At 50.3% G+C, this 27,152-nt stretch overlaps 1 protein-coding gene across 2 annotated transcripts; it reads right to left on the reverse strand.

The window, feature by feature from the left end:
• Positions 1-261: 261 nt before the first annotated feature.
• KIF18B (kinesin family member 18B) lies at positions 262-27,152 on the reverse strand. Of its 2 annotated transcripts, none has more exons than XM_042256100.2 (16): positions 27,010-27,152; positions 17,139-17,465; positions 16,443-16,600; positions 16,001-16,105; positions 15,681-15,791; positions 15,403-15,600; positions 14,792-14,968; positions 14,105-14,179; positions 13,867-13,967; positions 13,051-13,237; positions 12,566-12,681; positions 9,132-9,337; positions 8,372-8,897; positions 7,369-7,458; positions 6,736-6,839; positions 262-5,440 (listed from the first exon to the last, which is right to left on the reverse strand). In XM_042256100.2, the coding sequence occupies exons 2-16, from the start codon at positions 17,455-17,457 to the stop codon at positions 5,331-5,333; spliced, it is 2,583 nt and encodes an 860-aa protein (XP_042112034.1). In that variant the 5' UTR covers positions 17,458-17,465; positions 27,010-27,152; the 3' UTR covers positions 262-5,330. The 2 variants fall into 2 exon arrangements, with proteins under 2 accessions (XP_042112034.1, XP_042112035.1); XM_042256101.1 differs by lacking the exon at positions 262-5,440 and adding an exon at positions 5,662-6,500.

The following is a 27,152-nucleotide window of genomic DNA, read 5'->3' on the forward strand; positions in this document are numbered from 1 at the left end:
ACAAGCTGTAATAGAGCAGAAAGGGCTTGTCAGGAACGCTCAGTAAACTGTTTTTGTGAAACACAGGCTTGTTTCAGCAGCAGCAGGTGAGGTCCCCTCTTCACCCGCTTCAGCCACCTCACTGGGCCCCTGTCACCCGCCTGCATCCTCTCCCTCTATCTTCAACCCCTATCTCTCCTTCAAACACATCCCTACACTCAGCCCTTATCTATGTGATGTTCACACACAGAAGCAAAGAGGTGGTGGACAGATTTGGCCATGGTCGTTTGTCAAAACTTCATTACTTTTTATGTACATGCATTGTAGAAAAATCAGAAAATACAGATAAGCAGAATAAAAAAATTAGCTATCATTTTGCCACCTGGAGATATAAACAGATTTTTTTTCTACATGTATAAATTCATTTTTAAAACGTAGGCTCATGCTGTACAAATTATTTTGTAATTTGCTTTTTTTTCCCTCGACAATATGTTGTGAACATCTTTTCATATCCATAAATATTTATCTCCATCATCATTTTAACAGTTGCATGGTTTTCCACCATGTGCATGAATGTGTGTGACTGCTAAGTCGCTTCAGCCGTGTCCGACTCTTTGTGACCCTATAGACTATATAGCCCGCCAGGCTCCTCAGTCCATGGGATTCTCCAGGCAAGTATACTGGAGTGGGTAGCCATTCCCTTCTCCAGGGGATCTCCCCAAGCCAGGGATCAAACCCAGGTCTGTCTCCTGAATTGCAGGCAGATTCTTTACTATCTGAGCCACCAGGGAAGCCCATGCATGGTTGTAACCAGGCCCTATTGTTGCACAGTTCTGTCCTCTCTCTCTCTTTGTTCTAGATTACACTGTGATGCACATTTGCTCCAGGTAGACATAGCTCCCAGCCTCTACCTCTGTCCTCCTCCCTGTCTGGCTGAAGCCCCATTCTCCATGGCACCTCCTCTCCTGCTTCCCTAATCTTTGGAAGACTCGTTATCCAAAGCCTCAGGCCAGTCCCTGGATGGCCTTCTGGACTGGACAGCAGAACGCTGCTGGCTCTGGGAAGAGGATGCCTGGACACCCATCCCCACAGCTTTCAGCCAAATCAGGTCTTATTTCAAGCTGAGCTGGGGACGATTCAAGCTGCGTTGGGAACAAGATGACCTTTCACTTGCTATGCCCATCCTCTACATCAGAATTTTCCAGGATGACCTCCTGTCTATAGCCCAAGTACCTTCCGGGACAGATCGACCCTCCACCCACACAAAAGGTGCCCAGCATGTTCCAAATTTGCCAGCCTCCAATTCAAGGGGCCCTTTTGTCCCTCGACTCTGCCCACTGACTCCCTGCTGCTCTCCCAGTGCCTGACACAGCATGGGGGTTGGCAAGCATGAGTGGGATGGAGGGAACGTGGGGTCTCTGGCCAACCCCTTGCCAGAGTCCATGCACTCCGGGACCCATCCTTGAGGAAGGGAACTGAGTGACCACTAGATGGCAGTGATGAGCTGCCCAGATCTGAGCGGCCTGGTGGCCATAGCCCTTTGGAGGCAGGAAGAAAGCTGGTCTCAGGCTTTCTAAAACCCCAAAGTGCATCAGGCTTTCTAAAACCTCTAAAAGAGGGGTCACTAGAATTGCCTCTGACTGCTGTGGCAGTGCCCTCTAGGGGAGAGAGCAAGGCCATTCAATAGCTGTATGATTGTGGATGACTCAGGAACCTTCTTTGAGTCTCCATTTCCACATCTGTATGATGAGGTCTAGACAAACTTATTCCAAGGTAGTTGTAAGAATAGCTATCAGTGAAAGCAGACACAGCAGGTGCTTGACAAATCCTAGCTTCTGTTTAATAACACCTACCAGGGGCTTCCTGGGTGGCGCTAGCGCTAGTGGGAAAGAACTCACCTGCCAATGCAGGAGGTGCCCGAGACACGAGTTCAATCCCTGGGTTGGGAAGATCCCTTGGAGGAGGAAATGGCAACCCATTCTATAGTCTTGCCTGGAAAATTCCATGGACAGAGGAGCCCGGAAGGCTACAGTCCATAGGGTTGCAAAGAGTCAGACACGACTGAGTGACTTGGCACACGAGCACCAAGTGCTTTACCTGTTTCCGTGTTAGCACATCTCATGGGGTGGGCCTGGACGGCTGGGAGCTGGGTCTTCCAGGGGAGCTGCCATGTCCTGTCGACTCCACTGGGGTTGGGGCAGGGACAGCATGTGGGCAGGGGCACCCCACAAAGGGCAGTGTGGGAGGAGGTGGCAGCCAGTGAAGAGAAGGTGGGAGTCAGCACTCTTCACTCCAGACCACTAGTTGTTTATAGCTTTGGGTCTCCCAGGGAACGTGTGAGAGTTAGGTCCCACTGTCCTAGTGGAGACTGAATAGAGGCTGTTTCCCACCCTGCTTTCTCATCTCCCTGACTCCCCCAATGGGCTCTATCCTTCCTTCTTTGCCCTTTCCCAGACCTTGTGGACTTGAGAACCACAGTTCCATTGGCTTGAGAACCTCTTTGTGTGTCAACATCTCCCATGGGGATGGATCTCTTCTACACTTGAACCTGAGGCTTCCCAAGGACAAGGCCCCCAGTAGATGGGGTCTTCCCAGTGCTATGTCTATGTCGTCATCAGACTGGGATGCATCTAAGGGTAGAGTCGGTCTCCCACTTCAGACTCAGGCAACCACAGACAGAAGCCGCCTCTTTCCTTGGGTGGGAGCCATCTGATCAGAGGATCCATGGTTCACTGTCAGCTGGGAGCTTCTGAGGACAGGCGACATCCTTCTGTTGGAGGACAGCTGCCTTGGGCCAGGGATGGTTCCTTCTCCCATCCTGAGCCTGTGCCCAGCCTCACCCTGCAGGTTAGAAGCATCCAACTCCTGTGGCTGCAGAAGGGTTCTCAGCCGAACACCTAGTCTCCTTCCCCTTCTCTTCTCCGGTCCCTCAGCCTTTCGGAGGCATCAGCTCATTCACCTTCACAGACCCAGGGGGCAGGCTGCTGCTTTGGGGTCAATAAGTTTGGGCCCTTCTCTGCCCCCATCTCCCCACCCAGCCAGGGCCTGCTCCAGCCTGCCCCCCACCTCCCAGGCTCTAACTCTGAGACCAGCTCTTTAATTGCTTTCTTTGATCTGCTCTGCGCCATGCTCCCTTCCATCTTCCTGGCTGACTGCGTCCCTTTGAGAGAGTAAGAGGCGGAGACCAGATGTGTCCCTGGAGGGAGGAGAGGGCTGGCGGGCAGCGTGTTATTTCCAATCCAGTGGTCTTCCAAATGGACAGGATGAGCTAGGAGGGCAGCACTGCAGGCAAGCTGGGGAGAGCCCCGGGATGAGCTAGAAGACACAGCCAAGGTCTCCAGGTTCCTGGGCATGACTGGTTCCTTCCTCCCCCCTCCCCCCAACAAACTCCATCCCAAGGCCTCCTGGTTCCTAGTCACCAAAAAAATACGGAGAAGGGGAAGACAGCCAGGACCTAGATTCTATCTGGGAACCAGGATCCCCCAAACTTAGCCTAAGAGCCAAAGGAACAGTCTGGAGGAGTCTGAAGACTGATGAGGAGGGGTCTGGGAGGCAGGATGCCTGAGTTTAGCAGCTGCCAAGGAGGATCCCCATGCAGTGATGAAGTTCCCTGTGGGTGCCAAGCCAATGGCTGGGTGTGGGAAGGACCCAGTGGAAAAAGCCCAGTCCCTTCCTCCCGACAGGTCCCGACACTGATGGAGGTTTGAGTTGACGCACAGGTGACAAGGACTCCATCCTGACTCATGTCGTTCTGTCTGCAGCTCCTGGCACTGAGTCTGGGTCTCTGAACTGGGGCCGGAATTGGTGCCCCTGGGTGGGACCCAGACCTGAGCTGCGGGGCCTGGGGTGGGTGTGAAGATCAGGGGAAGAGAGAACTTCTGAACTCCCTGAAGTAGAGCGAGCCACCCCTCCCTGCCAAGGCTGGCAGGCTGAAGCGGGAGGGGGCCTTAGGGCAGCGGATGGGGGAGCCATCGATTGCCGCCTCTCATGGATGACCCTACGCGAGAACAATCCGATCTCAGTGTCATTGCTGCCCACGGAGATCAGCTGGGAGCTGGCTGTCAGCTTGCTGTCCCCCCACCCCCTAGCCTCTGCCAGCTCCCTGAACCAGCCAGGCTGCCTCCTTGTGAGCTGGACACCTCAGCCTGACCCCCTGATTGAGACCAGGAGCCCACATGCTTAACTCCATCGGCGGAGTCTTTGTACATTTAATGGGTCACCCTAGAGCACATTTTGCACCATGGAGCCATGGGTGTTTGCCTAGCAAATGGTTGGCTGCAGAACAACCTTGTCAAGAGTGACCTCTTCCCCTTGTGAGCGGCCCCCAGCCCAAGTGACTTCAGCCTCCTACAACGGAGCCTGTTGTGCGAAGCTTGCCCTCCTGGCCCTGGTTACCAGCTGCTTTGCTCTGTGCCTGCCCGCCTCTGCACTTGCAGGGGTGATGGTGATGATCAAATGAGATAATGTATGTGAGGGCCCCAGGAAATGTGGAAGTTATTCAATGTCGATCCAACCAGCAGGAAGTGAGGCCTCCTGAGGTCAAGGCGTCACACCAGGCCGCTGGGGGCTCCAGATGTGAGGCGGTAACTGCTTCTGTGGGACATGGCACACAGAGGGAAAAAACTCATTAAGACTAATTGGAGAGGAGGAAATCCCAGCTCGCGGAAAGAAATGATGTCTGCTCACTTCTAAAGGGAAGCAGCTCGGTATCATGCATAGATCCAACTAGACTCCGGTATGAGTCCTGAAGCTGCCACTTGCCATCTAACTCCGGGCACGTTTTGTTAACCTTTCTGTCCATTTCCTCATTATACTGCGTAAGGTCATGAAGTTGTGAGCTGCCTACAGCCAGAAGGAATGCAAGGTACCCCTTTGCATGCTCCGCTCCTCCAAAAAGGCATGGAAACAGCGAGGAGGGGTGCCCCAGGTAAAAGGGGAGCAGGCACCCCCAGAGCAGTTTGAAATTAGCAGCATTATTTACACACTACTCACAAAGTGCTAAATGCCTTTAACATGTTTGTTTTCAGAAGCAATTTAAACACAAGATTCCTGTAATTTTGTTTACGCTGTTCATTCATAGTCAGGCACGTCTTCTTGGGGAGACAGAGGTAAACTTGGGTTGAACTGTCACAATCCGAGTGAGTGGAGAGGAGAGCCGCGAATGACATGGGGAGTGGACTTTAGGAGCTAGAGGGAGGACTGTGGTGGGTTCAAGCAGGTGGGGGCTCAGCCTGGAGCCTTACTAAGACCTGGGGACCACTGAAATGCTCTCCCTGATGGTGGAACTCCGCGCAACCCACACCCAGGCTTAGGAGGATAGAATGAGCCTTCAAGTACGATCACACCTTCACTCACTCAGAGAGACCTTTAGTAGCAGGTGGTGCTGAAGAATAAGGGGCAGGCCCCACCCAGAAGGGTGCAAAAGGAGGCACAGCGGGGATGTTTTTATACCCAGATGTGTCTAAAAAAAAAAAAAAAAAAGATTGTTTCAGGACTTCTCTGGCAGTTCAGTGGTTAAGACTCTGCATTGCCACTGTAGTGGGGCAAGGGTTCGATCCCTGATTGGGGAACTAACATCCCACATCTCCCTAGGACGCAAAGGCAAAAAAATAAAGTTTCTTGAGGCCTTAGAGTCAGAAGAGGTTGCTGTTCTATCTAGGTATACAGAGAAAAACACACACCAAAGATGGAGATGGTTTATTGATCATTATAATAAAAAAATATATATCCACCTATATATATGTGGGTGTATATATGCAGAAATAAAGGATCAGAGGATATAAACCCAAGTATTAATAGCTGTTACATCAAAGTGGTAGCATTAAGGTTTACACTTCTTCTTACACTGAGTGTGTATCCTGTTTACAATAGGGTAAAAATGATTAACTCTTTTCATTTGGAAATCAAGGCACCATTATCAGCATGATCGTTAGGACTGCTGCAGGGGGCTGGGCTCTTGCTTCAGGCTGGGGGGATGGGGCTGAAGAGGCCTTTCTCTAAAAGCCAGGAAGAAGAGCCAAGCTGGGACTCTACCCCATCTGCTCCTCTTCCCATGCTCACCCCTCCTCCACTGCACAGAGCCCTGTGTTAGATGGGGGGGTGGGGGGTGGCGGAAGGAGGGTAGGAAACAAAGCCCCCCATAGCTAGCTTCCTGCCTGGAGGGCATTATAAACTAGGGGGGAATGATGGCAGCACCCTTTCAAATAGCAACACGTTAACACTCACAAATGAATATGTACACACTGAGAAGCTGAGTGTAACAAGAGATTAATAAAGAGGGTGAGTAGCAGAATGAACAGCTGGGGGAGGACTGTTAATAAAGGAAGACGGTGTTGGCCTTAATTGCTCTGAGTCAGGAAGGCAGGTCAGGGCTCCTGATGCAGGCGGCTCCAGGGACCAAGAGGGGCCAGGCGGTCAGGACACTTTGATGGAGCAGCTCCCAGCTGACAGTGCCCCCTTAACCCCCATCAGTTCCTCCTGGCTTTTCTGGTTTCCAGGGTAGTGGGGACTGGAGGGGGTCTCTGCAGGCCAGTTGGATGAGGGGAGGTCGGGAGGAAGGAGAAAATGAGGCTACCTCCCACCATTCCCTTCCCCCACCCCAAAACCCATGTCTCCCCTCCTACTAGGGTCACTGAGGTGCTTGGAAGGAGCCTAGGCCCTCCTCTCACCCAGGTCTCAGCCCACCCTGTCCCCTCCTACTTCTTGTCTCCATCTGCCACTGTGGCCCAGATCATCCTGCTCCCAAATGCCAGTCACCTGGGATTGCCAGGGGCCCAGCTGGCTTCTTCAGGGTGGTGCTGGGAAGGCGGGCGATGCGGCTGCGGCCCCGGGCGACTCCCAGTGAGCGGAAGACGGAGGAACTGCAGTGGGGGGAAGGAAGGAAGCAAGGAAGGAGGGTGGGAAGGTCACAGCCAAGTCTGTGGACTATGGGGGTGGGGTGGGGGGGGGGGGGGGGGGGGGGGATGGGTGGTGGTGGTGAGAGCTAGACACCGAGCCTTGGGAGCAGGGGAAGACTGAGCATCAAAAGGAAGGGGAGCTGAGTGGGGTTTGGAAGGGAAGTAGCAGTGAGGGGTGGGGTAGTCCACTGCCTGGGTTATCCAACGAACATGTCTCCCTTGTGAAGAGGGGGCCCGCAGCCTTTACCAAAGGGGGGAGACACCCACCTCTAGTATAATCCCGTAATAGCAGGAACTTGGGACCCTCAGCCAGACAATCAGATGCTGGCCCTGCTCACAAGACTCCCACACTACTGGCTCCAAGGGGTCCACTCACACACACACGCACACGCGCGTGCACGCGCGCACGCAGGGCCTGTAGTTTGCCTGGGCATCTGCTGCCCTGGTAAAAGCTCTTTCTCTGCCCCCACCCCACACATCCCCCCAACCTCACCTCACAGCACGCCTCTTCTTGCGGGCTGAGGTCCCAGGGAAGGAAGATGCTGGCTTGGGGCCCTTCATGGTGAACAGGGGCATGGGGCCGCTGGGGAGGGAGGGAGACGAAGGGATCAGAAGGGAACCAGAAACGGGTGCCAGCCACTCCCCTCTCCGGCGCCTGGGCTGGCGGGGCTGGGAGGGTGGACAGGATGACCTCTGAGGTTTCCTTCTCCTAGGAGGCGGATTCCTCTCCCTGCCTCACTCGGCCTCGGCTGACAGCTGAGTGACAGCCCTGTTCCGGGAGAACATCCAGGTGTCAGTTCGTGGCGTGTCCAGGGAACTGGAGTTCAGACAGTTTCACCCTTCCACCTGCCTGGCTCTGAGCTTGTTACCGAGAGGAGGGTTCAGGCTGTAGGAGGGATGGGGGGTAGTGGGCAGCCTACCACCCTTGGCCTCCTGAGTCCAGGTTAGTCTGCAGCCTGTTTGTGGTCCTGAGCTGGCCGCTGCTCCCCTGCCCTGCCATGCAGGCAGAGGGCAAGGAGGGAGAGCAGCTTTCCACCGGAAAACGCCGAATAAAGTTTTCTCAGGATTCCCCTCCCTTCCCAGTTCCAGACGCTGGGCTGGATCTGGGGTGGAAGTGGTGGAAACAGGTATTTCTCAGAGGAACACACAACTCAGGCCAGGCCTGAGTGATGCAGAAAAACAGAGTGGGGTGGGCACCCAGGGTTAGTTCCTACTCCCTGCTGGCAGGGGGCTTCTGTGAGCTACTGTGGGCATGTCACAAACCAGCACAGAGCTGGTGGCTCTGAAGTATAGACAGACAAGGCAGGACCCCCAAGAGAAGCCACGCCTCGACAGATACTCATCCTCTGCTCCCCTGGGCCAGGATGCTGGTCAGACCGAAGGGAGAGAGTCGTAGAGTCAACTCAAAGAGCGGACTGCCTCCTCTTCCCTTTGACAGCACCTCTGGCCCTCGCTGACCCCTAATCCCCTGTTGGGAGGCTGGAAGGGAAACTCACCTGGGGATGAAGGGCTGATCCAGCCTGTTCAGCTCCTGGGACACACTGTCCCAGCCAACGCATTCGTGGAGGCCCAGCTTTGCAAGAGGCTCCTCGGAGAGGTCAAAGGTGGCGTTGAGGTCCCGAGAGGGCAGGGGCAGAGGAGTGGAGCAGTTCTGCAGAGCGGAAGGGCCCAGGGGCACCCGGCTTTTGATGACGGTAGCTGGGCAGAAGCGAGGGGATGGGCAGGGAGAGGGGGCCCTCTTCCCCGTGGGGGTGCTGGGCCCACATGGAAGCCGAGCCTCAGGCAGGGTCCCCCTCCTCAGGCAGGGTAGGAGGGACTGGCGCTGGCGCTTGGTCCCCAGTTTTGGGGCTGGGGGGCTGTCTGGCTCTGAGGGGCTCGGTCTCCTCCTCTTCTTCTCTGTGGTCTCCCGAGATGCCTGGGGTGGAGTGCAGTCTGGCCCACAGGGGACCCCCAGAGTGTGTGCGAGGGCACTCAGTTGCCTTGCCATGGTCCGAGTCACAGGGCCCGAGTATCCTGCAGACTCTGGGCAGAGAGGAGGAGGGTGCGGAGAGGGATCAGGGGTTGAAGGGAGAAGAGTTTCTAGAATCTGGGGAGACACGAGACAGGCAGGAGCGCCTGACTCCTTAGGTCTGCGTGACTCCTGGGCCTCTCTGTGCAGATGCCCATGGTCCCAGGGGTCTAGCCTCCCACCAAATCATGCATCTGAGACTGTGGCCACCCCTTGGCAGAAGGAAGCAGAGCAGGGCTGAGACTCACTTGACTCTGAACGCAGCTCTTGAGCCAGAGGTGCCTTCCTGGCTGGGCCAGGCTCCCCAGAAGCCTCCCCTCCAGGCTCAGCGTTTTCCTCTTGCAACAGCTGCTGTAGCGTCTCAAATTCTGCGATCATGTCAGGGGTCAGGAGGTTGGCTGCTTGGAGCAGGGAATACTGGCGCTGGGCCAGGTGCAGCACCCTCAGGGCCAACCTGGAAGAGAGGCAAAGGGGTCCCCACCTCGCCTCAGCTCTCTCGGCTGTGAGCAGCACACACGCACTGGACCCCTTCTGCCTTGACGGGACCGCCTGGCCAGCCTTATCACCCTCCCAGTTGTGCTGAAGACCAAGGCTGGCGGAGATGACTGTGGGTAAGGGTGGGAGGCTTCACCCACTAAAAATGTCCCCTGACAAAGACGGTACTCGGGAAGTGGGGAAAGGGGAGTGAATGGCCTCGGAACTTCTGAGTTTCCTCTCAGCTCTGCCACCTACGGGTGCTGTGAGTAACTCCATTTCCCAGGGGCCGTGAGAGGTTGCAGGGAAGAGGCCAGCTCAAGCCAGACCAACAGCTCAAATTCCAGCTCCAACACTTCCTAGCTGTGTGACCCTGGATCACCTCGCACCCTCAGTGTCCACATCCCTAAAATGAGGATATCACAGGCAGCTACCTCATAGGATTGCTGGGAAGATGAAATGGGTTATTTTTAAAATTTCTGGCCATGCCTGTCGGCTTGCAGGATCCTAATTCCCTGATCAGGGATTGAACCCCGGACCCTCAGCAGTGAAAATTTAGAGTCCTAACCACCAGACTCCAGCAAAGTCTCCAGATGGGTTATTTTAGATAGAAACTGTTTAATGAGTACTTGGTACATACTCAGCACTGTAAGGTTAGCTAATTATTGTATTCTATAATAATAATAATCATGCGGTCTACCTCATTAGGGTAAGAGGAGATTAAATAAGACAGGCCGTGTTGATCTTGGTTCTGAGGAGACCCTCAAAAATGCATTCAGCCTGCACTTTCTATTTAACAATTGGGATCCTGAAAGAGTGTGTGTGTATTAACATGTACTTCGCATGCACTGAGGGGCTATTTAAAGGAAATTACGAGGATAATGTGATTATTGATGTTATAAATTTAGATTCTAATAAAGCAAATTTTCTTTCTGTGAGGCACACCTATGATAAAAGAATAAACACAATTATCTCGGTGGGGATGATTCATGGCCAATCATGTATCCTTGGGTAGCACTTCCTGCCTGGGCATCTCTGAGCCCCCTCCTCTGCCCTCAGTGTGTGCACAGGGAGCCCAAACTCATTTTATAAAGCAGCCTCCAGGCCCCTGTGAAAGAAGGCAGGATATAAATTAAAAAGGACACTGCAGAAACTCATTCCATATCTGCCTGAGCCACAAATTATATGAAAATAAGACAACTGGGAAAAGTGGGGATCTAGGGACAAACGGTCTGACTTGGCTGTCAGATGACCCAGGTCTGACTCCGTCCCTCTTGTCCTGTAGCCCTGGCAAACGGGGAGCTGGTCTATACCACGAGTTTTCAATTTAGGTTTCAAGAAACCCATCAGAGGACATTTTTAATGGAATAGCTCTGCTTTATCTGTTCTACATATTAGACCTCAGGATAAGATTTCATTTGAAGACAGGGCTTTGCTGCTAAAAAAAAATTCTGAAAAACCACTGAACTGGAAATCTAAAATCTACTCAGTGTCCCGGTGGTCTAAGATTCTAAATTCTAAAGTCAAAGTGAAATTACTTTCGATTATCTGGTTGTTAGGGTGTTCCCAAGTATCAGGGGCTGCGGATCTAGAATGTTCCACAACCCCTGATACTTTGGGTCTTCCATCACTTTTATTAGTATCTGTTATTAGCTCTGCTTCCCAAGTGGCTCAGTGGCAAAGAACCTGCCTCCCAATGTAGGAGACGCAGGTTTGATCCTTGGGTCGGGAAGATCTCCTGGAGAAGGAAATGGTAATCCATGCCAGTATTCCTGCCTGGGAAATCCCATGGACAGAAGAGCCTGGTGGGCTATAGTCCATGGGGAAGCAAAAGAGTCAGACAGGACTTAGCAACTAAACAACAACATTTTTAGCTCTGGACCGTGATGCCCAAATCGTAGCCAAGGTTGAAGCCACTTGTCAGAAACCACAAAATCAGAGGCAAGGCAGAAATGAGAACCCTGGTGTCCCCTGTCTTCGCAACAGAGGACTCCAGGCCAAGAGACCCTGAGTCATCAGTGGCAGCCCATGGTTGTTCCCTGCGGGCCCAGGGGACATCCCGCCAGTACATTCCTGCCACTCCTGGGCCCTGGGGAGTCGGCAGCAGGAGACAGATAATAAGCCACTGATTATTCAGGCTGCAGCATTTTTGCTGAGTCGCGAACAGATACTCCTCAACAAGAAATAAAATTAAACAGGCCCTTCTGTCCAGAAGCTTTAAATACACTGCCTAGCGTGAGGCGTGCTGTGGAGGGAGGTGTCGGGTTGGCAGCAGCAAAGCTAAGTGGCAAAGGATTTATGTTCTGGGGGCCAAGGAAGAAAATACTAGCAGCACCTCTCTATTAAGCACGAAAAGAATGGTCCAAAAGCCATTTCTCTCTGGGTTTGTATTTACCTCTGAGGAGAAATAGCCTCAGTCAATCTGTCAGTGAGACAGACGACGAACACCTGACTCAGGAAGGCTGTCCCATCCTCAGCGGCTGCCCAACTTCTCTTGGCTGAGCACGGGCAGCTTGGCCCTTAAACTGGAAAGCATAGCTCCAGCCCCAGGCAGCCCTGCCCTACCTTGGCATTCGCCAGCTGTCTGGATGGAATTTGGTGTTTTGCTTCCCTCTTGTCAAACTGCCAGCTACACAGAGTAATAAAGAGAGGCTGCTACGTAAACAGAGTAGGCGATAATATCAAATTGTTGACAGCAGGTATGGGACAATTGGATGACAAAAGACTCGCCTCTTGGACTTCCCTGGTGTGGTGGTTAAGAATCTGTCTGCCAATACAGGGGACACGGGGTTTGATCCCTGATCTGGGAAGATCCCACATGCCTTGGAGCAACTAAGCCCATGTACCAGAAGTACTGAGCCCGCTCTCTAGAGCCTACGAGCTGCAACAAGAGAAGCCTCTGCAATGAAGAATATTCACTGCTCGCCTCAACTGGAGAAAGCCCACGTGCAGCAATGAAGACCCAGCGCAGACAAAAAAATAAAGACCTGCCTCTTTAACTAAAACACAAGCAGAGCTTCTGTGATATGCTTGGCACCACTTCTCCTTCCAGGGAGAATTCCATGGTCAGAGGAGCCTGGCAAGCTACAGTCTGTGGGGTTGCAAAGAGTCAGAAACGACTGAGCGACTTTCACTTTTCTCCTTGCAGGGGGCCTAGAACCCATCACCGCCCGCTTTGGAGTCTGGAGAGGAGCAAGAAGATACCTACTGTTTAGAACGGTCCCTGTCCAGGTTTGGTGGTGGGAGGGGGTCCACGACTGGCTTGGGCTGCATGGTCAGGTCAGGGGACCTGGGCGAAGGGTGTCTGAGGTTCTGTTCCGGCACCTGGGTTGGAATTTGGAGAGGAAGAGTGTCACAGGTAGAGAGCCCAGGGTGGCCTCCCTTGCTTTACCTGCACAGCTCCTGAAACCCACCCATCCTCCAAGAGCGGGAATGACAGCTCCAGGAATGACTTGGTCCTAGTAGGGTCCTTCTCTCTCCCAGTTCAGGTCCTCCCTCCCTCCTCCCCTTCTGGTAATACACAGGCTCCCTGCTTTCAGACATACCGGATCTGACTAGTTCTTCCTGCAAAGAATCTGAAAGTCTTCCAATGACTGAGATATAAGCCATCCAAGCAGAGAAGCCAGGACTGAAGGGACCCATGAGTTGGGGGAGGGGATTTTCTTCCAATATTCCACCAGCTCCAAGCCCTACCTCCTTGGCCGGGCCTTCATCCTTGTCTTCTGGGGGCTGCTCCCTATTTGAGGAGTTCCCGTCCATGACTTTCTCCCCTGGGGCCTCTGACCCCAGGCTCTCCTCTTGAAGGACTGCTGACCCTGGCTGGAGCTCTGGGGTGCGGGGCTGGCTGGGGAGGTGGGATGGTGAGGGGCAGCTGGGGAGGCTAAGGAGGAAAGGAGAGGTTTGCAAGGTGTGAAGCAGGGGCAAGTGGGAAAAGCAGGGCGGGGCAGGACCTCTGTGGCTTCAGGTGGTACAGAGTCTGTAAGGGGTTGGATGCTCAGGTAACAGGTGGGTAGTAGCTGAGGGTGAAGAAGGAGTCAAGGATTTTCTGGTTTAACGTGCGGGCACATTAAATCACTTCAGGCGTGTCCAACTCTTTGTGACCCCATGGACTGTAGCCCGCCAGGTTCCTCTGTCCATGGGATTCTCCAGGCAGGAATACTGGAGTGGGTTGCCATGCCCTCCTCCAGGAGATCTTCCCAACCCAGGGATCGAACCCGCTTCTCTTACATGTCCTGCATTGGCAGGCAGGTTCTTTACCAGTAGTGCCACCTGGGAAGCCCGGAAAACAATGACACCCACCCCTTGAACGCACATTCTTGTGAACAGCAGATGCTGCTTATATGGACTGGGGTGTGATTTACTCCTCCAGCACAGAACATTCTAGGTGACAATCAGAGTGCTGAGCACTGAATGGGAATCCCTGACCCCAGGTGCCAGAACAGAATCGAGGAGTCCTAGCCCTCCACAGGCTGGGGAAAGGACAGGGCAGGATAGGGTGACAGAACTCACGGCTGGTGCGAAGCACCTGGCTCGGGGGACTGTGGAGGGCCGTGCGGTGGGGCCTGGGCTCCTGCCTCGTACACCCGGAGCTTCTCCCTCAGGGCGGCCACCTGGAACAATGGCCCATCCCCTCAAAGCACCGGCTGAGCGCAGGGTGGTGGCAGAGCACCCTGGCGGCACCCCGGTGCTCCTGGCCTGCCCTCCGAGTGCCCTGCCCCCCGGTCAAGCTCCCCAGGCGGCTCCTCACCTCAGCCTGGAGCTGCTGGCAGACGGTGGCATACTGGCTGATGTGACAGTCCAGGCTGATCACGTTGCTCTTCAGCTGAGGTGGGGACACAGGGGAGAGCTCTGTTTGTTTATTCAAAGCAGCTTTTGGCAACTACTTCCAACAGCCAGACACTGCTAGGCACCTCACTCACACCCCGGCTGCTCACCCTCAGGACTGAGGAAACGGGGAGGCCAGGGGCTCACCTAACACAGCAGGAGGAGAGCTTGCATTTGACCCCGAGACCCAGGGCTCCCTGACCCATATGCTCTCCCCAGCCCAGGGGCTTTGCAGCAGTGGATCCGGGAGCCCCGGGGCTCCCTGCGGGAGGCAGGGGAAACCAGGCAACTCCGCTTCTATCTGCATCATATGTTGTTTTACCAAAAATAAGGGCCTGCTGCTAAAAACAAATCTGACAAAGATCACTGGCTAACACTCGGCCATTCCGTTCTGTTGCCTTCCTCTTGAGATAATTCAGCCTCAACCATCCCAGTGCTGTGGTATTTGAAGGACGAAGATCGGGTCAGCTCTCCTCTGGGCCTTGCGGGAATGCTCGCTCCAGGTACTGGAGGAAGCCGGTGGGTCCTGTCCCCTCCTTCTCCCAGTCTGGGGGCTCCCCCGACACCCCTACACCCCCACCCCAGGCTGGCCGTCCCAGCTGGCACGCACCGAGAGTTTGATCTCCTTGGCCCGGTCAGCATACTTGAGGGTGTTGTAGGTGTCCTCGTAGGTCAGGCTGGAGGGGCTGATGGCAGCAATCATCACCGTTCGGCAGTTGCCCCCGATGGAGTCCTTGAGGAGGCGGGTCAGCTTGCTGTCCCGGTATGGCACATGAGACTTTCGGCCCTGGGGACGGGGGGCGGGCGTGGAGTGAGTGTCTAGACTAGACAGACCCAGGCCGAGACTCGACAGCTTTGGGGTTTTGGGGGGTATTTTAATTTATTTATTTGGCTACCCTGGGTCTTGGTTGTGGCACGCGGGATTTAGTTTCGTGACCAGGGATGGAACCCAGGTCCCCTGCATTGGGAGCATGGAGTCTTAGCCACTAAACTTCCAGAGAAGTCCCTGTTTTCACTTTTATTTTGTTTTCTGACTAAGCTACTGGGCTTGCAAGATCTTAGTTCTCCAACTAGGGATTGAACCCGGGCCACTACAGTGAAAGCACCGAGTTCTAACCACTGGACCACCAGGGAATCTTGGCCCAGGGCTGGAGGTAGGGACCCTCGTCCTTGGCATTGGGTTGTTGCCCTGGGGAGGAGCCTGGCTCCGTGCAGCTTTACCTTTGCGTCCGCCAGGGCATTGAGGACATTGATGAGGGCCAGCAGCGAGCGGTTGATGTTGGCTCCCTCCCGTAGCCGCTCCCCCTTGGCGTGGGTGCTGGATGCCCGCTCCGAGCCCGCCAGGTCGATGAGGCTCATCTTGGCCACGCAAAGGGCCTGGGTCAGACCTGGGATCCGGTCCTGCTGCTTCACGAATATCTGGGGGCAGAAGGCCAGGGTGAGGGGATGCTGGCCACCAGGAGTCCAAACTCAGATCCTGGCCGGTGGTCCCTGCTCACCTGGAAGATGGCATGGGAGCGGGAGGATGTAGCGTTGGCATCAGTGGGGTGCTGTGTGCGGTTACGGTTCCCCCGGGTCAGCATGCCCAACAGCTGCTCAGCCGAGGTTGGCTGCAGAGGAGACACGAAGGGCGGGGGCTGTGGTCTCTCCAACCAGGACTTTTCCCCAGCAGAAGGGCAGCTCTTCAGAACCATCACCTATCACCTATCACGTATCACCACTGCCCTCCCAACAGGATCCAGGACATCCCCAAACTTCCTGGTGAGGGGATCCCAGAGGACCAGTGGGGCTGCCTGTCCCACCTAAGCCCAAGTCTTACCTGGTGGAAGGAAAGTCCTTGTACCACCACCCCTTTGTCGGGGTCCTCACGGATGGCAAGGGGCCCCTTGGGCTCCAGGAGGTCGTGGATCTGCTCATTGTATACCTGAGGAGAAAGGAAGCCAGGGAGGGGCCTGGTGGAGAGGCTGGTCAGGAAGTCTCTCCCCTAGGGGGGTAGGGGAGGGCAGAGTTCCTGGGTCAGAGAAAATGACAAGACAGGCTTGGTGAATGACCCTGGCGAGATGACGTAATGTGTGACGTAATGTGACGACTAGGGTCAGTTCACACGCAGTCTCTCTTCGAGCTGTGTCCGCCCTCTGGGCCCCCGTCCTCCCACTTCCTACTACCCTCTGCCCCTCCTGCCTGCTCCACCCCACTCCCTCTTCAGGGGGTTGTGAGACTGAGGGATGAGGCTGCCCGTCCTGGGGCGCCAACAGCCATACCTCCAGGTAGCTGATGAGCACCTCGAATCTCTTCTCCTCCCGGCAGGCCTCAAGTCTTCTGTACAGCTCCATGGTGGTCAGGTACATGATGCCAGGGTCCCCCTCTCTTCCCAGCATGGTGTGTGTCTTCCCGGCCCCGGTGGCCCCATAGGCAAACACTAGAGAGGACAGAGTAGGGAGGAGGGTGGTGGGAGGGCTCCCCCAGTGCATTTTCATCCGGTCAGCCCCTCTTCTCCTCCAAACCCCTTTGCTTCCTTCCACGTGCATGGTTGCACTCCCCCACCCACCCGCAGCCCCCACGTTCCCAGCTGTTGAGTTCTCCGTGTCCATTCCTGGTCCCCCGTAGGCCTGTGGACGTGAGGGCAGAGGGGTCTCCACCACGGGTGGAAGCTTATCCCTTCCTCAGAGCACCTTCTGCAGCCTGGGTAGCTTCCTCTATGGAAGGCCCACAATTCTTTCCCTCACTTCATGTAGCTCAGTTGGTAAGCACACCCTTGCAGGTGTGATTTTGTGACGTGTCTTCTCCCTGCCCTAGACTGTAAGCATCCAGAGGGCAGGAACCCTGTCTGTCTGACCTATTGTATCCCAGGGCCCAGCAGAGTGGCCCCCACATCAGAGAAGACTGAGGGGCCCACAGAGAAGGCAGGGCCAGAGCCTTCCTCATCTGGTGCCCAGCGGAGGGGCAGGCCGGCTCACCTGAGCAGTTGTAGCCCTGGAGGAAGCTGTCCAGGATGCTGTGGGTGGTGTGCTGGAACACATCTTGTTGGGTGGCTGTCTCAGTGAAGACCCGGTCAAAGACAAACGTCAGGTCTTTGCCCTTCTTCCTGGGGCCATCTTGGGCACTGCCCCATTTCAGGCCAAGAAAGCCCCCATCGGGCTCTTCAGGGTCGAACACCAGCACACGCTCGTCTACCACCTGAACCACAGGCCGCCGCTGACTCTCCAGCTCTTTCGGAGTGGGGGGCCGCAGACGCACCACGACCCGCAACATGCTGTCCTCCACCGCCATCACCATGGCAACACCTGGGCACAGAGGCAATGGCAATGAGGCCCAATCTGACTCAGGCCTGACCGGGTATCCCTCAGTCTAGTATTCAGGGACCTTCTCCCACCTCCTCTATAGCTCATCTCCATTTTATACCTCGAGAGAATAAAAATATTGATGCCAGCACCAATCACTAACAAATAACTTTCTTCTTCCCTGGTAGCTCAGCTGCTACAGAATCTGCCTGCAATGCAGGAGACCCCAGTTCGATTTCTGGGTAGGGAAGATCCCCTGGAGAAGGGATAGGCTACCCACTCCAGTATTCCTGGGCTTCCTTGGTGGCTCAGATGGTAAAGAATCCGTTTGCAAAGTGGGAGACGTGGGTTCAATCCCTGGGTTGGGAAGATCCCCTGGAGGAGGGTATAGTAACTCCAGTATTCTTGCCTGGAGAATCTCCATGGACAGAGGAGTCTGGCAGGCTGCAGTCTATGGGGTCACAAAGAGTCAGACACAACTGAGCTACTAAGAACAGCATAGCACAAATCTTTTTCTCTTGAAATAACACCTTTGCCATATCCAAGTGACTGTATAGGTGGGCTTTCTATTATGTTCCACTAATCTGTCTATTCCTGTGCCAACACAATAGTTCTTTTTAAAAGGAACACCATTCCTTAAAAAAATTTTTTTAATTCATTTATTTGACCACAGTGGGTCTTGGTTGTGACATGCAGGATACGGTTTCCCTGACTGGGGGTCGAACCCAGCCACCCACAATAGGAACATGGAGTCCCAACCACTGACCACCAGGGAAGTCCCCACAGTTGCTTCTTATCCAGCAAGGCCAGACCTAACCCTACCCCCAGATTACTGTTTCATGATTTTCTTGGCTATTTTCAATCATTTTTTTTTTTCTATTTGACTTTAAGAATATCTTTATCAATTCCATCTCCATCTCAGAACCAGTTCCCCCTCAAAAAACCTAGCTGGGATTACAACTGGAATCAATATTAAATTTACATATTTATTTTATATTAGATGTTTTCATATGAGAACACGGCTATTACCTGTTGATTTGTTCAGGTATTTTTTGTAGATTCAGATATTTTCTTTTTCTTTTTTTAATATCATTGTTCTTTTAATATAATTCCCAAGTACTTTATGAACTTAATTGCTATTATGAATGGAATACCTTCCCCAATCTCTATTTCCAAGCGGTAAACACTAGTAGGGAAAAACATGATTGATTTTTACATATTTGCCTTTTACCTACAATCCTCAAACTCTCTTATTAATTCCAACTGTTTTTTTATTAGAGCTGACTGAGTTTTCTGAGTACACAATTATATATCAGAAAATAATTTTTTTACCCTTTCTTCTCCACGATTATACTAAATATTTCATTTATCGTCTATTGCATTCCCTTGAGTTAAATGCTAATGGTGAAAATAGGCACCCCTGTCTTGTTTTTGATCTTAAAGGATCTTGATCTTTACTGCTTCACTATAGAGATATTAGTTTTTGACTTTTAGACAAATAGGTCATTATCATATTAGTAATTTCATCTGTTCTTATTTTTACTCAGAGTTGTTACCAGGAATATCTAGAACTTTATCTGATGCTCTTTCAGCATCTCCTGATATGATTATATGCTTTTTTTTCTCCTTTATTTTGTTGGCGTGGTAAATTACTTGATATTATTCTTGGCATCAAATCAATCATGTATTCTTTTTTCTTTAATATCTATTTTTATTTAGTTATTTGGCTGCTCCTGGTCTTAGTTGCAGCATGCAGGATCTTCCATCTTCATTTTGGCAATGTGGGATGTTTAGTTGCGGCATGCAAACCATTTAGCGGCACGTGGGATCTGGTTCCCTGACCAGCGACTGAACCTGAGCCACCTGCATTGGGAACACAGAGTCTTAGCCCCTGAACCACCAGGGAGGTACCCCAACTATGCATTCTTGAAGAAATATCCTACTCCGGCCATACTTGAAATTTCCAATTTTCAAATGGTCAAATATGTCAACCTCTTCGTTATTTTTATGTCATATTTAAGAAGACAGTCCTTCCCCAAAGTAATAAACACTTTAAAAAAATATTCCTAGTACTTTTCCTTTCTTACATTTAGGTCTTTATCCAGATGGAATTTATTTTTGTGTGTGTGAATGGTATGAGAATATTTCTAAATATCTTTTCTTTCCAAATGGCAAGCAATTATCTCAAGATCATTTATTAAACAGTGCATTCACTCTCCACTAATTTAAATGCCACATTTAACATAACTAAATTCTCATGTAAACATTAATTTGTTTCTGGATTCCCCATTCTGTTCTCCTTTTCCAGTAACTCACTGTTGTAATTATTGTGGTTCTATACCACCTTACTGTTTTTTTCTGGGTCATTCTTGGGCAGCTTATCTTTATATGATTTTAGAGTCAGCTTATGACGTTCTATGAAAAACCCTGCTCAGATTTTAATTGGAATTATTTTGAATTTATAGATTAATATGAGAATTAGCATCTTTACAATATGAAGTCTTCCCATATAGGAATATTGTATCTCTTTTCATCATTCACAACTTTATAATCTTTAGTAAAATTTTATTATTTTCCTCACATAAATTTTGTAAATTTCTCGATAGATTTACAAATAGTTACTGTACAGTCTTTGCTATATTGGAAATAGGCTCTTTTAAAAATTACATTTTCTAATTCGCTTTGCCAGAACGTAGGAAAGCTACCGATTTCTGTATGCGGATCTCGTATATGCTGATCTTGTATCTGGCCACCTTGTTGAACTCCCTTATGAGTTCTATTAGATTGTCATTGATTCTCTTAGGTTTTCAATTAAATGATGATAAGTTTGCAAATAATGACAGCTACTTTCTATTTTTAGCTCTTCTATATTTAGTTCCCCCCCCCCTCCACTACCCATTAGGAATGGGTGCTAAATTTTATCCAATGCTTTTTTGGCACTTGCTAAGATGATCACAGGGTGTTTCTCCTTTAGTCTGTTCCTGTAGAGGGTGACATGGATAGATTTCCTAATGTTGCCCCGGTAGTCATTTCAAAAGCTTATTTATGTATTCCCTCTTGAATTCCCCTCAGACCTTTCTGTGTGCTTTTTTCATTTCTCCTTCAAGCCAGCCTACCAAGGGTAGAGATGGAATTTCTGGAATGCAGGAATCACAGATATTCCTGGAAAAGTTCAGCTCAAGTCCAGGAATATATTAACAGGGATAAGAAAAGGCGGTGGGGGTGGGGGGGAGCTGTTCAAGGTTGGGGGGATAGGGATAGATGAATGCTTTCCTAGGAAAGACTAGGTTCTGCCAACGGGTCACCATCACCAAGGTCATGCAGGAAAGAAACGTGGGATTTCTACCTAATACTCTAGCAAACAACTTATGTTTTCCCTTGGGGGATGAGGCACAACTGAGTTGATTTCAAACTCTTGTCCTTCACCCCTAAATGTCCCAACTTCTTCCCACACAGAACAGAGATGTCAACCAATGATTATCTTTTTGAGTAATTAATTCTATTCCTGTCTCAGCCATCAGGCCATCACAATAATAAACATAACAGGTAAGTGTCCACTCAGGAACCGTTCTGGACACCTTACACTTTTCATCTCCTTTCGACTCTGTTGCAACCCCACAAGATAGATACTATTATTATTATTTATCTATTTTTTACTTTGGGGCCACACCTGGCAGCATGAGGCACCTTTGTTTCCAGACCAGGGGATTGAAACCTCACAGTGCAAGCAGGGAGTCTTAACTGCTGAACAGCCAGGTAAGTGCTAATAGATACTATTCTCAGTCATTTTTCAAGGACAAAATTGAGACAGAAAGGGTTAAACAACTTGCCCAAGATCCCAGTGGTAGGGAGTGATGAATCCTAGTTCCAACCCAGGCAGTCTGGCCATAGAGCCTGCTACAATGCCTCATAATGACATTATATACTACGCTCTCATGCTCACACTGTTGTAATGGTCCCTTATGTTTGTATAATAATTATAATCCCTTTCATGTAACTAGCATTACGCCTTCTGCAAACACTTTCAGATAAATGGACTGGACCTAATTTTCGACACTCAGAATGCCTGTTTCCTATCCTCGCATTCCCACCTCCAGGGAACTTCACTTTTTTTCTGGTTTCACCACACAGCTTGCAGGATCTTAGTACCCTGACCAGGGATCGAACCTGGGCCCTTGGCAGTGAAAGCTCGGAGTCCTAACCAGTGGACTGCCAGGCAATTCCTAGGAACTCCATTCCTGTGACCAGGCAAGTGAAGGCAGAGGGTGCCTGGTCCCACCGTCTGAGTCTATACTGGCTGCCTTAAGGCCAGTCCCAGCCCCCCGTTGAGAGGGTATTAGCTGAGGAGGAACCACAGAGCGGCGTCACATTCAAAGCAGGAAATTAAAAAGGGCACTGGCAGCAGAGTGCGCCTAACCTTTGCAGTTCTCTCCTCTCCGCCTCCTGAGGGCCAGCGAGGCAGACTGTTTGCCTAATGAGATGTTTTCCTTCTTACCGAGAAAGTGCTGGGGGCGTGGGGTAGGAGGTGGGGAGGGGGGAGGGTGACACTGGCATGGCCCCAGTCAGGACACCTGGGTCCTGGTCTCTGCTTTGGCCTCTGACTGCTGGGGAGGTCTTTCCACCAGCCACACCTCGTGGATGTCACATCAGCTTCTCCCTTTGAGAGCTGGAGAGAACAGCTACTGATCTGCGCCTGCCCCAGGGGGATGGGAGATTAATGAGAGAACGTTTGTCAAGTTTGCTTTGATCCTCAGTTGGAAAGAGCATTTCAGCCCAAAGTAAAAGGGAGATGATTCTTTAATAAGATCTTCAGGGTTCTGAGCGAGCCACAGTCACGTCCTGTTTCTAACCCGGGGCAGCTCATTAAAACCCGGAGGCTAGTTCGCTGCCAAGCTGGGGCTGGGAAGCCAAGATCTGGTTGTTTTCAGGGTAGCTTCCTCTGCCCACCATCATAGGGACAGATAGAACAAACAAACCCATGCTCCTCAGAAGCCCCTGAAGAAGAATGTTTGAGGACTCGAGGGGGTCTGCCTGCAGACACTGGGAGCTCAGAAGGCAGGTCCCTATCCTTGGGTGTTGTGCTTTTTACAGCAATTGTTGTGGCCCCCTTCATTGCTTCTTCACAACTCTAACATAGTGTTTCTTGTCGTTAAGCTCCAAGAGATTGGGACCCTCTGCTGATATAGTCTGTGCATCCCAGATAACTCGGAACCAAATCCAGAACACAGTAGATACTGTGTAATATTTGTCCTATGAATGAATAAAGGCCAGAAAAACCAGGCTGAAGCCAGAAGCCTAAAAATAATTACGATTATATAATGCTATGCATGCATGCTAAGTCGCTTCAGTCATGTCCAACTCTGCGACCCTATAGACAGCAGCCCACCAGGGTCCTCTGTCCACAGGATTCTCTAGGCAAGGATACTGGAGTGGGTTGCCATTTCCTTCTCCAGATTCCTAATAACCAGTGCATAAAAGGAAATAAGATGGATACCATAAGTATCCATCTTATATATATATATAATATATATTATATATATAATATACAGTATATAATAGCTAACATTTATTGAGCACTTACTATATGTCAGGTACTATGCTAAGTGCTTTACAAGTGTTTCATTTAACTTTCACAACAATCTCATTCTGTAGTGACTGATACAATTGTTACCTCCCTACTCTACAAAGCAAACTGAGGCTCAGGAAGGACATTGTCACGTCGGTGGTAAGTAGCAAGGCCAGAACTTGAGTTTGTCTTGTCATCAGAGGCACTACTCTTCAACCAAGGCTGTTCTGCCCTCTACCTGAGCTTTTGCAAGTCCTACTTCTCCTCACCTTAGTGAAAAACGTCCAAAGATGACTGTTTCTTTCTATGGGTGGTAGTGCAGAGATAGCACTGTGTTCTTTTGTTTTTTGAAGAAGACAAAACTGTAACTAAGGACAGTTTTGTTTATTCCTTTTTAATCATTTTTTATTCTTCTTGTCTTGCAGGCTAGGATATTTATTTTTCTTGTCTAGCTAGGACCTTGGGTACAATTTTGAAAGCAGCAATAGGGGCTTCCCTGGTGGCTCAGTGGTAAAGAATCCACCTGGCAAAGCAGGAGACACGAGTTTGATCCCTGGTCTGGGAAGACCCCACATGCTGCAGAGCAACTAAGCCCTCGTGCCACAACTATTGAGTCTGTGCTCTAGGACCTGGGAGCCGCAAATATAGAATGCATGTGCTGCAACTACTGAAGCCCTTGAGCCCTAGAGACTGTGCTTTGCAACATAACAAGCCATCGTACTGCAACCAGAGAGTAGCCCCAGCTTGCCACAACTAGAGAAAAGCCTGCACAGCACCCAGCATAGCCAAAAATAAATAAATAAATAAAATTATATAGACTGAAAAAAAAAAAAAAGAAAGCAAACAGTGAGCAGTCTTGTCTCTTTCCCGATTTTACAGGGTATGTTCCTATTATTTCACTTTTTTGTTGGTTTAAGGAGATTTGCCTCTATTTCTGAAGTGAAGTGAAGTGAAGATCTCTCAGTTGTGTTTGATTCTGTGACCTCCATGGACTGTATAGTCCATGGAATTCTCTAGGCCAGAATGCTGGAGTGGGTAGTCATTCCCTTCTCCAGGGGATCTTCCCAACACGGGGATTGAATCCAGGTCTCCTGCATTGCAGGCAGATTCTTTACCAGCTGAGCTACAAGGGAAACCCAAGGAAACTGGAGTAGGTAGCCTATCCCTTTTCTAGAGGATCTTCCCAACCCAGGAGTTGAACCGGGGTCTCCTGCATTGCAGGTGGATTCTTTACCAACTGAGCTATCAGGGAAGCCCGCCTCTATTTCCAGCTTACCATTAAAAAAAAGCATAAATGGCTATTGACTTATACTTTTGTGCCTAATGGAATATGTTTTTTTCCCTTTAATCTGTAAATGTGTAAATTGTATGAGATCTTCCAGCATTGAACTATTCTCCCATTCCTGTGATAAATCCAATATGATCATAATGTAGTTTTTTAAATACATTGTTGGCTTCTGGTAACTAATATTTTATTTCAGATTTTTACAACTACATTTATAAAAGAGAATGACTTGAAATTTTCTTTGCCTCATTTTTGGTAAAACAAAATAGACTGGAAATGTTTCCTTTTCTCTATTTTTAGGGAGAGTTTCTGCATGTTTGCTGCTGCGGCTAAGTCGCTCCAGTCGTGTCCGACTCTGTGCAACCCTATAGACAGCAGCCCACCAGGCTCCCCCGTCCCTGGGATTCTCCAGGCAAGAACACTGGAGTGGGTTGCCATTTCTTTCTCCAATGCATGAAAGTGAAAAATGAAAGTGAAGTTGCTCAGTCGTGTCCCACCCTTAGCGACCCCATGGACCGCAGCCCACCAGGCTCCTCCGCCCATGGGAGTTTCCAGGCAAGAGTACTGGAGTAGGGTGCCATTGTCTTCTCGGTGTTTAGATGGCCTGTATATTTCTGGTGGAATTTGGTGGGGTTTTAATGTGTTTGAAGGTAGGTGGCGCTAGTGGTAAAGAACCCGCCTGCCAGTGCAGGTTAGACGTAAACAGCCCGTTGGATCCCTGGGTGGGGAAGATCTGGAAAAGGGAATGGCAATCCACTCCAGTATTCTTGCCTGGAGAATCTCATGGACAGATGAGCCTGGCGAGCTACAGTTTATAGGGTTGCCCGACTGAAGTGACTTAGCACCACAGGGCATGGCAGAGAAGGTAGTTTTTAAACTAATTAAATTTCTTCAATAGTCCTAGGTTTGCTGAAAATTTTCATATCTTCTAAATCAGTTTTGGTGAGTTGTTTTTCTTAGAAATTTGCCCAAAAGCATTATCAAAAAGGGTTCCCATTGAAGTCTTTCTCTTTTAATCTTTGAGTTGCCAAAGTTATGTCCCTATTTTAATTCCTAAGGTCATTTTTTCATGTTTCTTTAGTCTTAATATTACCAGAGGTCTGGCTTTTTTATTAGTCTTTTCAAAGATACAGTTCTTGGCTAAGTTAATCATCTCTATCATATAGTAAAATTCTATTTCATTAATTTTTGCCCTTAACTCATTTTATTTTCTACACTTTTATTCTGTTGTTCTGTTCTACCTTATTAAAATTGGATATTTGCCTCACTTTGAGCTTGAAAATGTTCTAATGTAAGCATTTAAGACTCTAAATTTACCTCTAAGTGTTCTTTAACTGCATCACCCAAAGTTTTATAAAGGGCACTATCACTGTTTAATGCTAATTATTTTTAATTACAATAATGATATCCTATTTGACTAAGTCATTAAAAAAATTTTTCTTAATCCAAGTGTGAGTTTATTCCTTTTTCTTTTGTATCTTAAGCTTAACTGCTTGTGGAAATAGAATATGGTTTGCACAGTACTCTGAAAACTCTTTAGATTCATTTTGTGGCCAGATAGAGACAATTTTTATAAAGACCTCTAAATATATGCTACTTGCATACTTTTTTCTCAAAAAAAGGTAAAAAAAAAATGGAGCTAGGCTGGATAATAAATATAAAGAGCAACAAATTGAGACACTTTAGTCTTTCTGAGGGTGGAAAAATTCAGTCATGAAATAGTCAGAGAAGGACTGGATATGTTGGTAGTTGTTTGAAGCATGGAATTTGGTGACCAGAAAGGATAGTGATGAGACTGGAGAAAGCAAGGTAACATCCAGGAGAAGCTTATACAGAAAAATGTTGTGGATGTTCTCCTCAGAGCTAAGCTTAATTTCTCTGCGTCCTAACCTGTAAAATGTAAATCTAAGTATCTATGCCACTGGGTTGTTGTGAGGATTAAATGAGTTAACTCAAACCTGGTAAGTCAATAAATGTTAGCCAACATAATCAGAATTTATATGACCTACTGGCATTTCCCCCTGATACCAGAAGATCCACAGTCTGAAGTTAAACAAAAAAACCGATTTCCCATGACACAGCAAGCTTATGTTTTCCGTGTCACTTCAGTACATTAAAGAGTCAGAGCTAAGAGAAAGGGCATCCTAGAAGCAACAGCAGAAGGCCTGGTGTTCTGTCATGCAAACGTTTTTTCATTCCTTCTTTTATTCAATCAAATATTTACTAGGTGCCCCAGTAACTAAGTTATGGCCCCTGGCACGGCTCTGCAAACAGTTCTGCATAGATGTACAGCGAGGGTCTTAGCTACTCCATACAGATGTGCAGTCCCAGGTCTCCACTCCTAGCGCGCGGAAGGACCCAATTCTTCCCTACGTGTGAGTAAGAAGACCTTTCCCAGAGCGGATGTACAGAGGGCTGGGCCGAGGTGCAGATGTGCGGGCCCCAGTCAAGGTCGCGTAAATAAGCAGAGGGTTCGGATCTCCCGCGCAGGCACCTAAGGAAGCGACTTTTCCCCGCACCGCCCCACGCAATGTTCGGAGAGGACCACCCAGGACCTGATTGGTCTTCAGGCTGCACCTCTGTGTACAGCACAGAGGCCCTGCTCCGGCTTCCGCCGCCGCCAGCAGCTCTGTCCGCGAGTCCAGACAAGAGCGCAGGAGCCCGCGGAACCGGCTCAGCCGTGGGCCAGTGCTTACCCTTCGTCGGTTCTCCGTCGCTGGTGTCGCCGCTCGCTGCAGGGTCCCGCCGCAGCAGATCGGAAACCCAAACCACGAGAGATCGCCCTCTCCCCAAGTACCCTACCCGGGCCAACCTCCGGCCCGCGCCGCGTGTTCAAATT

Source organism: Ovis aries, chromosome 11 (assembly GCF_016772045.2).
Source record: "Ovis aries strain OAR_USU_Benz2616 breed Rambouillet chromosome 11, ARS-UI_Ramb_v3.0, whole genome shotgun sequence".
NCBI classification, from domain to species: Eukaryota; Metazoa; Chordata; class Mammalia; order Artiodactyla; family Bovidae; genus Ovis; species Ovis aries.